Below are 15,257 nucleotides of genomic sequence, written 5' to 3'. Positions count from 1 at the left end.
ATTGGAAACCTAAAAAGCTGGTGATCCTAGTGATGCTGAGTGTATCTAAATAATTGTCCCCATAATGATCCAGTTTTTCTGATACATTTTTGGTTTATTTGTAATTAGCATTATAAAAAGAGGTAAAATACTCTCAACTAAAAAAACAAACAAAAAACCCTAGACCACAGAATGTAGGTTTCTTTCCTCTTATCAATGGAAAACTATCCATCTAGAGTTCAAGAGTTAATATAAAATTGGCTCAATTTTTACAAGCTACAACCTATTTTATCAAAAAGAATGCTACATCAAGAGAAATAATCATTCAAAAAGATATCCCGATTAACCCAAGATCACTTGGTGATAGGTCTGGTAGATGCAGATCATATGAGTTCTTGTTTTTGTACTGATATTTACTCACCACATATTTATGAAGGCATATTAGTTCTTAGTCAGAGTTGATGATATCCTGTTAAGCAGCAGCTTGATTTGAACTTACCTTACATGAAGACTCCACCTGCAGACCAGGGCAAGGTATTGGCCCAAACTGGTAGGAGCTGGAGGGTCTCTGCTCTACACTTTTGTGCTTCTGTGTCTCTGAGGCAACTGAAAGCACTGACTCAGGCTTTAGAAACTGTGAATCATCACAACAATTAAGAATAATTCTTGCTCTTTCTCCTGTCTCATGTCTTTCCAAAGTGCCTGGAAAACAAGATTAGAGATAAAAATGTATAAAAAATATTTGTCCCAAAAGAATGCAAACAAAAAAATACTTTGAACAGAAAATCACAGTTCTTTAAGCTTTCTCTAAATTATTCAAATCATCGTCTTACAAAGGCTGAAATTATGGATTTGAAAAGTTTATCTTCCTCTTTGTGCTTTTTCATCCACTGAAATCAACATGACATTCAATAGTCTTTAACAGTAAAAGCTCTTACTTATTATAGAATAAGTAAGTGATCAATGACAAAAAAACTATAGAATATTTTAGTTAGTGTACCAACTCGCAAACAACAGAGAATCCCCAGTGCTTTGCTTGGGTTCCTAAGCTTAAAAGATTTGTGTTGGTGATACAGTTCAAGTGAATAGGGCAAGTAAGAACTCACATGTTTATTACTACCTCCCTCACCCAAGTGTTCCCACAGCTTCAGGAATGCAGGCCACTCTAGGGTGTTGTTGTTGGTATTGCTCGTATTGTAGCTGTTATAACATTTGACCTTTATTTCTTATGTTATTAGAAGAGGAAAAAATTCCTTCGCCCTTTTCTCTGCCATTCTTGCAGTTTCAGAATTTCAAGGCGTTGGCAAGTTCAATTTAAAGTTAAAAGGAACAAATATAAAACAGAGCAAAAGTATCAGAAAACAATTTATAGAGTGTTTTTATGAAATACAGTGCCATATGCTCAGTGAAATCTCAACATATATGAACTAATTATGATCATTGTATTATGTCAGTTATGAGTTCAGTTGCATTATTCAGACCTTATTAAATATACAAACTATATAACTAAAAATAAAGAAAATTCACTTGCCATACAATCTAAATACAGATTTTATTTCATATTATTCTTTTCCTATCAATGAGAACAAAGTAGTTGTACTATTTGCTAAGAAAGAAAAAGATCATTCTTACTGATGGTATTAAGAAAATACCAACTTAAAGTAATTGCCATCAGACAATAAAAATAATTATTGTATACCACTGTCTTTGGACAGATAGATAGATTTGAAGATTATGACTACCCAATCCTCATTTCTCCTCCTGTCTTCTATATCTTCCTTTCCAGCAACTAAACTACCATTAGTCGGTGCTCTGGATTCTGAATCAGTAACAATTATTATGCTAAAATACTGGGCAAAAATGTAGTCCCTAGTCTCTTAGCAATGATATTTGTTTCATTTTCCTACAGTCATATATTACCATCGTTAACATAAAACATAATCAGCATGCTCTTTCTCCAAGGTTTCCTTTTCCATCAAGATTGATATGTCTTCAACAGATGAATTTGGCAGCAACATCAGGAAAATCCTCTCTCAAGGATGACAATAAGAAGAGCTTCACCAACTAAAGCTAATAGTTATTACTATTCCCTGAAAATGAACTTGTAACTGCAGCATCTGGTAAAATTCACTGTCTTTATGAGAAATAACTCTTTGAATAATGGCGTCACCATGGATATTTTCTTCTCATAGGTTTTCTGTGGTTTTTCAAACTATCATATTTTTTAAAAGATTTTAAGAGTTCTTGGGAAATAATTCATTATACTATAATAGATAGGAAATATGCCTTATATAATTTTCTATAATCTTATATATTATTCTATACACAAATCTTACACAAACACAAGTATTTCTTGTATTTCTTATATTTTTAGTGGCAAAAATAGTTTGCCTACAAACTTGGGCAGTAGTAATCCATTTTCATTTACAGATAACCAGCTGAGCATCTACTATGTGCCACTCACTCGCTGCCAGATGCTGGCAACATATAGTAAATAAGAATGATCAATCCTGCTCCCCCTGGACCTCACTCAAAATCTAATGGTAGTTCAGCCCTGGCCCAGTGGCTCAATTGGTTGAAGCATCATTACACACACACACACACACACACACACACACACACACACAAAAAAAAAAAAGGTTGCAGGTTCAGGTCAGGGCATGTACCTAGGTTATGGGTTTGAGCCCCATTGTGGTGCGTACAGAGGCAGCTGATCAATGTTTTTCTCACTCTCTCTAAAAAATCAATAAAAACATATCTTCATGTGAGCATTAAAAAAAATCTAATTGCAGTTCGAAAGCATTTAAAAACTGATTTGCTATATTTAAAGTAAGTCAAAAGCTATTTTCACTACAAACTAATATTTTTTCTAACACAATATTGGACAAATGGCTTTGTGAACAATAGTTTCCATCTTCTTTTATTATAAAATACTAGAAAAATAATTAAATTATTTTGTTTCAAAGTACTGGTTGTGACACAAATGTGACTTAAGGAGTGCTTAGAGTGAGTCGATTTATTTAAAAGTTATCAAATATATGTTACATATTAAAAATAAGTTGATTTTCTAATAATTTCAGGCCAACAGCTTGAAAGCCCTTGGTCAAACCCTGACAGTGAACAGGTAGGGATTCCCACGTGTGCCAGTTATTAATTTACTAGAGGCCCGATGCATGAAATTTGTGCGAGAGTAGGCCTTCACAGCCACGGCTGCCTCAGCCCTCGCAGCCCCAGCTTCGTACGGAAGGTCGTTCTGCTGTTCAGCCATTCGGTCAATTTGCATATTACACTTTTGTTATTATAGACTAGAGGCCTGGTGCACGACATTCATGCACAGGTAGGGTCCCTAGGCCTGGCCGGCAATCAGGGCTGATCTGTGGGGCAACCGGCAGGGCGATCAGTGGGGCTCCCGCTGGCACCCGCCTTGGCTGGCCTGGCACCACCTGCTCGCCGGCTGCTGCCAGTTGCCTCCCTCTGTGGGAGGCGACCAGTGGGGCAATCGTGGTGGGGGGCATTGCCGGCCCACTCACCAGCTGGCCCCGTCCCCCCGATCATCCTGCTGCCACCACCGATCACCTCCCTCTGTGGGGCGTCTGGTGGCGTGATCAGGGTGGCCCCCGCTGGCACCTGCCTTGGCTGTCCTGGGGCCTGCGGGCTGGGGGCAGTTCCTGCATTGAGCATCTAACCCCTGGTGGTCAGTGTGCATCATAGCAAGCAGTTGTTCCACTGGTCATTCTGTCATTTGGTCTATTTGCATATTAGGCTTTTATTATATGGAATTGTTTTTTAGTTCCAAATCCACCCTTCATTGCCTGCTCTGGAAATAAATATGGTCTCTTTAAATATTTTTAACAGCTGTTGCAATGTTAACCTGTGTGGATAAAAGGTGCTGGAAAGACCTGTAGAAGAAAGGACTGTTTCTTCTCAGTTGCGTGCTCTACTGCAGCAGCGTGGGGGGCTCCCCGGCACCTGCCTCCTGCAGGGCATGGCAGGCAGCAGCTTCCTCGGGGACACTCGGGATGGTTTTGTAACAGAGTGCCTCCAGAAAGACATTTCTGGCAACACCATACCACCCCACATCACAGCGGCTTCTTTACCATCCTGACCACAGCTATGCGCTCTCCTATAAGGTCAGGATCTTAGTGCTGGGGGAACCTGTGCCTCGGGAAGCTTACCTTAGCTCTAGGGATAGTGGTTGCTCCTTAATCTTTTATTCCTCTATCTTTAGTTCTTATTAACCAGTCCCTGGTATTCTTTGTGACTATTAATAATTATTTATGTTAAAATGTCTCTGTTCAAAATACTGCGTCATTCCTCTTTCCTGATTAGACCCTGATTAATATACCATAATAAATCACTTTTGATGCAGAATGTTCCATTAAACATATCCCTAAAATTATGGAATTACATAACTTCAGAGATACAGTTAAATAGAGAGTAAATAGTAAAAACAGTAACCTAGGAGGGAGGGCATGACCCCAAGAAGGTCCCAGGAGTGCCTTTGCAACTCTAGTCCAAAGAGACAGAATAGCCACTGTTCCTGATATTAAATAAATAACAGAAAGTGAAGGGTAACAAAACTGCTTAGTTCAACTTCCAATTTAAGGAGACCCTTTGCTTTCCAAAGTGCATGCAATGATAATTAGATCCTCTTTCCCTTTTGTACGGTGCTATGTCAAGAAGATGAGTTAACTCACACTCTCCATTTGGATCGATCTGATCATGGTAAGCAAAGAGGCAGAGACATATTTGAGTTATATTATTGAAAGTGACAATTGCATTTCCTCCCTCAAAGCAAATGTTGTACAAAAAAAAAATACCACAAAATCTATCCCAAGTAAACTCTTCATTGTCTGAAATGTATTCCAGTAAATATCTTGCATTTTCTATTATTTTATTAATATGAGTTTTGATATAATCTGTTTTGTCCTAAACTGTATAATAGTACATTAGAGGATGTTATAAATCTAGAAGAAAAGGAAGTTTAGAACAATCGCTTTCTAACAGAAAGTGAAGGAAGGAGGGTACTAGCAAGCATCCGAAGCAGCTTTCACTGATCCAACATCACCTATTCCTCCAAAGTCAGACACAGAATCATAACAAGCAGCCAAGATCCTGGTTGCAGGCCCCTACGGACAACTGTTCCCCTTGTATATCCTGATTTTACCACCAACTCAACACAGACCAGAGAATACTTAATCACAATTTTTTAAATCAGCACTTTCTCTACGACCCCCTTTGCCAGCCTGTACCAAGCAGATGTCCTGCCCGCCTGTCAAGGCTGACAGCCAAGACATCACTGTGTGGTGGGGAAGAGCAGACTCGGCACCAGCCCGCCCTGCACTCCAACCTGGTTTGACCCTTACCTGTCGTGTGGCCTCGGGTCAGCCAGTTCCTATTTCTGCGCCTCACTTTCCTCATCTGGGCAGTGGGGATAAGAATTCTTATCTCGTAGGGTTACTATGAGGATGAAATTGAACAGATATTTGAAAAGGTTCCTGAGGGTTGATACACCATGAGTGCTGCGCTATACAGCAGCCCTCTGACACAGGGCAGCTTCTTACTCAGCCCCTGTGAGCAGTTTAACAAACGTCCTTGGCTCTGTGGCTCTGTGACTTTGAGATGCCTGATACCCAGGCCCAGTGGGGGGCCCCTGCCTCCTACCTGAAACTCGAACCTCCTCAATAAAAATCTGCGTAGGATTATATATTTGACTTATTTTTTAAATCTCCTCAGGGAACCAGACTGAAGTTTGGCATAAATTAAAGGCTAAATACTTCTTAATGGATTATATGACATCAGCATCCTGGCTAATGAGTGTGTACTGTGGCTACACTTGGGATGAAATCCAAAATCTGTGACCTACAAATCATATTCTTGCCCCTACTTCCTCCCATGTCATCCTCCCCTTGCTCACAAGCTACATCTTTTTTCTTTAAAAGTTCCCTGAAACTATATCCTCTACTGCTAACTCCATCTCATTCTTTTTTAAAAATTAAACTTATTGGGGTGATATTTGTTAATAAAACTATAGAGGATTATGGTGTACAATTCTAGAATGCATCATCTGTATATTGTATGGTGTGTTCACCACTCCAAGTCAAGTCTCTTCATCACCATTTATTTCCGGTGTACCCTCTTCTGCCTCCCTCCACTCCTTTCTCTCTGGTAATCACCATACTGTTGTCTGTGTCTATGAGTTTTGCTTTGTTTTCTTAACCCCTTCACCTCTTTCACCTTTTAAAAATAAATCCTTCTCCTATCTTGCATTGTTTTCTACCTCAGTTTCTTTACTCTGAAGAACGTAACACATTTGTAATTGGCATATTTTTATTTGCTTGCTTAAATTCAGAGCTGCCTCCCTACTAGATGCTAAATTCTTTTTGATAAGTATGTAGTCTGTGAGCTTGAAATAAAGCAGGGCTTAATACATGTTCTCAGAATGAATAAATTAAATTGTACCCTTTCCCTGTGGCAGTGGAAAGAGGCAGCCAATGAAGCATTAGAGCCTACCAAGGTCTCGGTGTGACAGGTGTTCTCACCAAACCGCACCCTTTATAAACTTGCACCCTAGAGCCCAGTGGGGGCGGGGGGCACACAGGGAAAGGCAGAATTCACATGCCTATGCCAATCCCAACTCTCAGGTCTGCTGCCAGGTGGGTTCTGAGGACCCAAGAATTTGGAATTGGAAACACCAAGTCAGTCTCTGAATGTGACATGTTAGCTTGGTGAGGAGTAGCCATTTCTTGACCTGCGGACTGAGGAGCAGAGAAAAGAATAAGAAAATGCAGAGACAGGAGCAGAAATGGGGAGTGAGAGAGAGGGAAGGATGGAGAAAAGAAGAAAAAGGAAGAGAGGCAGGAGAGAGGCAGGAGGAAGGGAGGGACAGAGAGAGAGAGAGAGAAAGAGAGAGAGAGACAGAGAGAGAGAGAGGGGGATTTTCAACTTCTAGTTCTGTTTTTTATTCTTTCCTAAGGACTCCTGCCCCTGAGGTCTCTGCAACATGGCTCTTTCTGATACAAATACCTCTTTCTGATAAAACCAACTTCACTTGGCTTCTGCAGCTTTTTAGCTACCTACAGGCCCCTAAGAAAGAAGGGACGAGATGTTTCTACTGTTGTAAAGGCCAAGTTTGAAGACACCCAAACAGACAAGCAATGTTAATATGCAGAGTTCTAGGTAGAGATCAGGGGCAAAGGCTTAAGCATTGTTAGCAGATGGGTGAGGATTACATCCTAAGGAAAGAATGCAATCTCCAAGAGAGTTTGGAGTGATATGTATCAAGAGACCAGCACAAAACCTTCACCAGTTTCTGCACATAAAGAGGAAAGTAAAGGAGGAAGATTCAGAAACTGTTGAAAACCAGTATGTTGCTAAAGTACAGCTGTACTGTAAATGCATTGGGGTTGTCAATATTCATAGGGCACCTACAGCTATTTTTGTATTGTTTTTAAAGAGGGCAAATGATCACTAAACTTCTATCTAAACATTTTTTCACAATCAATAACATTATCACAGCCTACTATTAATTAATGAATAGGTTTCAATTACATATTGAAAAGCCCTACCCAGACAAATTCCATCTCACAACTTAACAACTAGGTTCACTAATGTAGAAAAAGCAATTGCTAATATCCCAACAGGTATGGAAATGGTTTAAAAAATCATAGCCACTTGATGAATTCATCTATAAATGATCTGGAGTAAATTAAGATTCAAAAACAATTCCCAGCCCATCCAGGTGTGGTTCAACAATTGAGTGTCAACCTATGAACCAGGAGGTCACTGTTCAATTCCTGGTCATGGCACATGCCCAGGTTGTGGGCTCAATCCCCAGTAGAGGGCGTGCAGGAGGCAGCCTATCAAAGATTCACTCTCATCACTGATGTTTCTATCTCTCTCTCCCTCTCCCTTCCTCTCTGAAATCAATAAAAATATATATTTTTAAAAACATGTCTTATGTGTGCCATGTGAACACATAAGACAAACCAAATAAAAAAAAAAACAATTCCCTAATGGATTCATATTTTATCACATTGTACAAAAACATTTTATAATTTTATTAACTTAAAATTATACACAAATACATTTGAGATAGTAATTGACTTACTGTAACCCATGTTGCTTCTCCTGAGTAGCACATTATAGAAATTGCATTGCTACAGGAACGTAAAGTCCTCCTAACTCCCTAAAATCACATACATTGCAAACCAATAAATTTTAAACAATTTGTTTCACACAAAAAAATAAAAGATTTCCAATTAAGTATTCTATATATGATAGGATTGTGTAAAAATATATATAAACAATTCCTAATATGTGATAGGAATGAATAAATGTAATTTGCACTTACATAACATAACAGCAAGAACATGTGAGTGGATACATTATAGAGTTAGGCCTTTTTCTCCATGAGGCCGGCATTTCCTAACTGAATTCACCACAATATTAGGCGATGATTAAGAGGACAGTTATATTTCAAAATGGTTCTCTCTAAAACAGAATAGGCTAAAAAAATGGCCTCATCTACCAAATTTAGAAGTCAAGTTTGTAAAATCAGATTTTAACAAATCAGCTGATAGACAGCTATAATCAAATTCCACTTATCAAGGAATTTGACCACTGGGTCTTTTGTAAGATTTATCATTTATCTTCAGTTACACATGAAGTTCATTGTCTTGCTCACATAAGTGTATGGAGATCGACCTGGTGCCCTCTTTCTAATAAAGCCATTTCACAGTTACTGCATCTTACTCCAGAAAATGTATCACTGATGGGAGTTCTGAGCAGGGGCAGGGGATCCTAGAGGTATCAAACCTAGCTAAGTAGAAAATAATGGGGGGAGGGAATAAATCTGAAAATATTAAATTAGGCATAAAGGCACGTACCATCGTTCCTAAATGTATGTGAATATAATAAAGTCAGCTGTAACATAGATTGTCAAGGATGTGGCTCATTTTGTTCTATAAAAAGATCCTAATATGATAACAAACTCAGGATTGGCTTTATATCAACCTTCTATACCTTAAGGGTATATGGAATACATTTTACAAAGTCCCTGACCACGGCGACCTTAACCCCAGCACTGCCACTGCCTCCAGCAGTCACAGCAACCCTGGGATTTATCAGCTGGGCCACACTCCACCTCACGTTTAATTCTGACTATTGACCTTCAGAAAAACAGCATATGGGGGGGGGGGGAGAAAAAATAAGGATCAAAACACATAGAGGTTTTTAAAGTTGTTGAGATATAGAAGGAATACAAATAATGCATTAATTTTAAACCATAGTTTTCTGGATGAGGCATTTACTTATTAAATAATCCCTACCATAGAACCAACTACGACTAAATTTTAATTTTTAACCTTACTCTAAAACTTAATACAATTTGTAACCAATTTAAGAGGTGCATGTATATGGAAAAGTGTTTCTGTATTATGATATAAAGTATATAATTAAGTTTATAATTACTTATATACAAAACATTAAAATTATATAAAAACTTTGTAAATACCTAATATATACAAAACATGAAAAAGTATTGAAAATATCATTCACTTTGTTGTTTGAATTTTTGACACCAGGCATGCTCATATTTAAATTTTAAAATATTTCAAACACAGATCTTTTCTTTCTTCATGCTCTTAGTTCAGTGGTTCTCAACCTTCTGGCCCTTTAAATACAGTTCCTCATGTTGTGACCCAATCATAAAATTATTTTCATTGCTACTTCATAACTGTAATGTTGCTACTGTTATGAATCATAATGTAAATATCTGATATGCAGGATGGTCTTAGGCAACCCCTGTGAAAGGGTCGTTCGACCGCCAAAGGGGTCGCGACCCACAGGTTGACAACTGCTGTCTTAGTTGAACATTAAGTACCTTAGGAGAGATTTGACTCCATCATTTATTCACTCTGGTGTCAATTAATTTAAATATTTTGCTAAGTTGATCTGGCATTTTGCCTTGAAAAGGGGAGAGAATTGGAAAAGAAGAAACTGGGGTACAGTCTCCTGAATAAAGTGCTGGATGAGGATTGAAGTCATATATAAGTTCACTTTTTTTGCAGGAGGTTGGGGCGCCATGGTGGAGATGAAAGGAGGAAAATATTTTAATTTCACTTAATCTCCAGGGGACTTGGGAGTAGTTTTCTTTAGAGAAATAATGGACAACCAAAGCTCCTGCAGGAACATCAGGGTTTTGCTTTGAAAGCACCAACTCTTGGTACCCTCACTACGGTGAGGCTTCCCTGGCCACTTGTGAAATTTCCTATCATGTTTCTGTTCCAATGACCCAAAAGGCTTCTGGCATCTCTTCACTCTCCTGTTCCATAGACTCACTTACCCAGAAACTATCCTACCTGAGTACTGATGTGATCAGCAGGATTCTAAAAATAACCCCTAATCACCCTCATCCTTATGTGACTCCTTCCCCTGTGCATCTAATGGAATAGCACTCCGGGGATTATATTGCTTCATGGCAAAAAAAAGGACACTGCAGATATAAGTAAGGTTTCTAAACAGTCGATCATAAAATATGGACATTATTCAGGTGGGCCAGGCCTAAATAGGTGAGCTCTTTAAAAGCAGAGTTTTCTCCAACTGGTAGAAGAAAGTCAGAAAGAATTAAAGCGTAAGAAGAATTAAAAGTGCCATTGCTAGCTTTGAAGATGGAGGAGGCCATGTACAAGGATCAGAGTGGCCTCTAGCTGAGTGACAGCTGGCCAACAGCCAGCAAAGACTTCAGACCCACAAGCATAAGGCTAAATTCTGCATGAGCGTGGAGTAGCTTCTTCCCCTGAGCCTCCAGTTAAGAGCCCATTGGCTGACACCTTGATTTTGATCTGTAAGAACTGAATTGAGCTGGCCTGGACTTCTAACCTACAAAGCTGTGAGATAATAAATGGATGTTGTTTTAAGCTGCTAAACTCATGGTAACTTTTTATACAACAATAGGGAAGTCATACAACTAGGACTTGGCAGCAGTACTTTTACTCTGGCCCACAGATTTAGATCTCTTTTTTATTCTTGTTTTATGTTGTAATCCTCACCCAAAGATATGTTTTTGCTAATTGATTTGAGAGAGGGACAGAGAGAGAAAAGGAAGCATGGATGTGAGAGAAACACCGATCGGTTGCCTCCTATACACCCCCTGACCAGGAATCAGACTGCAACTTTTTGGTATATGGGATGATGCTCCAACCAACCGAGCCACCCAGCCAGGATGCTTCTTTTATTCTTTTCTCCCAGTGGTTTACATGTGCAAGCCCTGCCTCTTAAACAAAGTAACTAAATACATAAATGCAAAAAATCATAAACATAAATAAATGTGAAGCCTGGTTAAACATTTCATACTTTTTTAATAACCCCTTCTCCTACCCTCATTTTCTGAGTAGTTTTAAAAAGCTAGGAAAGGGTTGCAATTCCCTGCAGGGAGTTACATTTCCACTTTACACCATAGGGAATCCATGTTCAGGGCTGAGTTTAATGTAGAGAATGCTTGTCTGGCAAAACAGAGAAGAGAATGAAAGGGTTTGATTAGCAAGGTAATCAGTTAGGAAAATTTTCAATAGTTCATGCAAAAGATGATGAAGATCCCAATCCAACTCGCCCTATGGCATTTTAATTTTAAATGTTTTTGGTAGCTCGGAACTACATTACATATTCCCATGTTTTACTGGAGGCTTACAAAAATGTAGCACACCGTTAATCTTTCAATTGATCCAAGTACCTCACTAGATATTGTTGATAGCATTGGGGCTAAGAAACAGCAATGCCTTCTGGAATTAATGGTCAGGACTCTCACAGAATGGTTGTCTAGGTTCCAGTGGTCTTTGGCAGGTTCTTAACGTTATAGAACCATTCCCTTCTTCTTGTTTAGCCAGTTCATTTATCCTACTCCTCTCACCCCATTCACTGTTCCTATAGTTTATCATCTGCTGCAACTTCCTGCAGGCAGTTTGTATGTAGTTGCATAGACCTTATGTCATGGAAGGAGCCTTACAGAATAGATAGGTTCTTTTGGCTTCAGTCTTTGTTCTATTTTCTCCATACTGTATTGTGGTCCTTTGTCAAGGAAAGATCCCACTATGGGTGGCTGCTTACCCTCTGCCACAATCTGCCACAACCCACCTCTCAGGATGTGTAGATAGTAGTTAAAAGACCTGTGTTGACTTCTGGGTGTGTGCCCAAAAGAACTGAAAACAGAGTCTTAAAGAGACATTTGTGCATCTATGTTCATAGCTGTGGAAGCAACCCAGGTGTCCATCAAAATGAACAGATAAAGAAAATATGGTATATAGGTACAATGGGATATTGTTCAGTCTTGAAAAGGAATTTCTGATACAACATGGATGAACCTTGAGAGGATTATGCTAAATGAAATAAGCCAATCACAAAAGGACAAATGCTGCAAGAGGTACTTAGAGTAGTCAAATTCATAGAGACAGAAAGATGTCAAGGGCTGAGGAATGGGACTTAATGTTTAATGGGGTCAGAGTTTCATTTTGGGAAGCTGAAAAGGTTCCAGAGATGGATGGCAGTAATGGTTGCCCAATGAAGTGAATGTATTTAATACCACTGACTATGCATGTAATAATAGTTAAAATTGTATATTTAATGTTATATCTATTTTGCCACAATTACACACACATACATACAATATCTTTGTTGATAAAGCAGCCCAAGGAAAACACAAAAAAAAGAGAAGGTAGCTCAGTTAGAGCATCCCAATATGCCAAGGTTGCAGGTTTGATAGTCAGGACACATGCAAGAATCAACCAATGAATGCATCAATAAGTGAAACAATAAATTGATGTTTCTCTCTCTCAAATCAAGAAAGCAAAATAAAGAGAAGTACACTAAGAATAAACCCAGGGAATAACATAGAGAGCACATGCAGAAGTAAAACCACCTGAGAAAGAGGGGCCACTGGCCATCAGGAGAAGGCAATCTCACCGAAGGGTGAGGATGGAGAGAGAGAAGAGAGAAGTCAATTCGGACAAGTCAAGTACTTGGAACCTAGAGAATGACAACTGAACTTGGAAGTGAGGAAACCTCAAAAAAAGAACAGTTTCATTGGAATAGTGTAGGTAGATGCCAGATCACAATGTGTTAAATAAATGGGAGGCAAGAAAACAAAGACATGGAGAAGAGATGGTATTGTGTAGAACACTATCAATTACTTGGGGAGGATAACAAAGAAAGATAATCGAAGCCCACAATCCCATATCCAAAACATCTCAGACCACAGGGTTTTAGAATTCATGATTTTTCAGATTTTGGAGATAAAAGACAATGCACATATTTTTAACAGCTATAGCAGGGCTTAGGAGAGCAGACAATAATCAAACATGTCATATATCTGCAGCAACAAATGAAAAGAAAATTTAGACATGGTGAAGTAAATGGACTCATGTGAGGTTCAGTTTTGTTGCTTTACTACAAACTAAAATAAAGAGGGGGAAAAAAGAAAAAAAGGATTTTTTAGGTTTTAAATTAGGGCTAAAAAATGTGGACATGTATTCAAAATAATTGGTAGCCATGAGGCCACAGCTAATGAAAAAGATATTCTCTGAGATAAGTTGGTAGAATGTTCAGTTTTGCAGAATACAGGATATCTGCTCTTGCATTTGACCTCTCCTTATAGCTATTAGATGACTTAGATAAGCTAAGTCATCTAATTCCATACCCCTAATTTTTCTGATTGCTTTGTCTATGTCACTTATGAGTAGACTATAATGTACTAAAGATTCTTTTATTGCCAATGCTTTAACAAAAGCACAACTTATAAAATCATTGATGAGGGACAGCTTTGCCAGCCTACCAGTCTTGGGAAAACAACATGGTTATAAGAAATAAAGACAAGAGCATTAGAAATATGTAACAATATGATTTTAAAACTAGACTTACAGTTGATGCTTCTGGAAGGAAAGAGAAACTGTGAACACTTAGGCAGTGTAAATCTAGTGTAAATCATGAATTAAAAGTAAATTGTTTTGTCAGATCTTATTCCAGTTCTTTTCTTGGCATCTCGAGGCATAAATGTTCTTAATTTTGATCTGCTGGGATAAAGTACTATTCATTTAACTAAATTTACAAAAACAACTCGGTATCTGTCCACTACTGAACTAACTCTCAGGTGTACCCCGTGTCCCTCAGGGGAGCCGCTGGCACTCTGACGCTTCCTGGGGGCCAAAACAAGCCCTTGTTTCCTCAGCGCATGGGTCTAGAGTAGAATGGAATCTATTTACACTGAATGTGAAAAAGATGGGGAAATTAGCAGGTCAATCCATGCTGAGGACTTTTTGACAAGGCTGAGATTAGCAGCCCACATTCTTGGTAGCACACAAGATAAAATATGATACCATTCCCCAGTCAGATTCTCTGCTCACCACTCCCAAGCCTAGAACTTCACCTTTGGGTTTGTTTTCACCTGATTCATCCCTAGCAACACAAAAGATCTTTCCCATCGAATCCTAACAAGTAAGTTAAAGGTACAAGTTGGATATTATTGATACACTTGAATGAATCAAGTGCATCCAATATCCTTTATCTCGCAGCCAAATCAAAGAATCTGCTTTCCCAGAGAATAACAATCATTACAGTCCACTGAATCTCGCTTTTCCAATAATTTCTGTGGCAGCTGGCTACTGGGAAGTTGCTAGGGAATTAAAAGGAGGCAGCATGGGGAGGGGCAGATGGCTCCTTTGGGTTTATTTTGCCAAACATGGCAGCTGTGAAACCCACTAACGTTCAAACGTCCCTATAAAATGCTTATAGAAGGGTGGGGGGCAAAGTAAGGAGGAGCCACAGAGCAGCCATCCTGACCTGTTTTTCTTTCTTCTGCTGTAAAGTAAGCCCCAGAGATCACTAAATGCAGATCCGTAACAAGCAGATCCAGCCAGCACTGGATCCAGAAGTGTCATCGGCTGCAGGGATCAGCGAAAATGTTTTCTTTACTAAAGTAAAACCCAGGAAGATAGCAACTGAACAGGGAAAGAACAAAGGCAGTGAAGGATGCACCTTAATGGGCAAAAGTAATTTTAAGAGCAGAAAATGTTTATTGTATCATTAGAATGAGATTATACTGATATTTGTTTCTGAGCATACAAAATGTTCCAAAGACACCCTAGAAATACCTCAATAATATGCCTAACATATATTAAGATGCCAGAGATTAACTCCTTAATTAAAATCCACACACACACAAGTATATGTGTTTTACCAGATAAAAATAAATCATATAATGTAGAATTTTGAAAATAGGTCTGGGGTAT

The 15,257-nt window shown here is 38.8% G+C and overlaps 1 protein-coding gene across 1 annotated transcript in view; it reads right to left on the bottom strand.

The window, feature by feature from the left end:
• WDR72 (WD repeat domain 72) overlaps window positions 1-15,257 on the bottom strand; it is a 181,897-nt gene that overhangs the window by 130,640 nt on the left and 36,000 nt on the right. Inside the window, 1 exon segment of the mRNA XM_023751593.1 lies at window positions 479-681. Coding sequence (XP_023607361.1) covers window positions 479-681 — 203 coding nt within the window.

This window comes from Myotis lucifugus, unplaced genomic scaffold (genome assembly GCF_000147115.1).
Source record: "Myotis lucifugus unplaced genomic scaffold, Myoluc2.0 scaffold_23, whole genome shotgun sequence".
Lineage (NCBI taxonomy): Eukaryota > Metazoa > Chordata > Mammalia > Chiroptera > Vespertilionidae > Myotis > Myotis lucifugus.
This window is presented reverse-complemented; position numbering and strand designations above follow the sequence as displayed.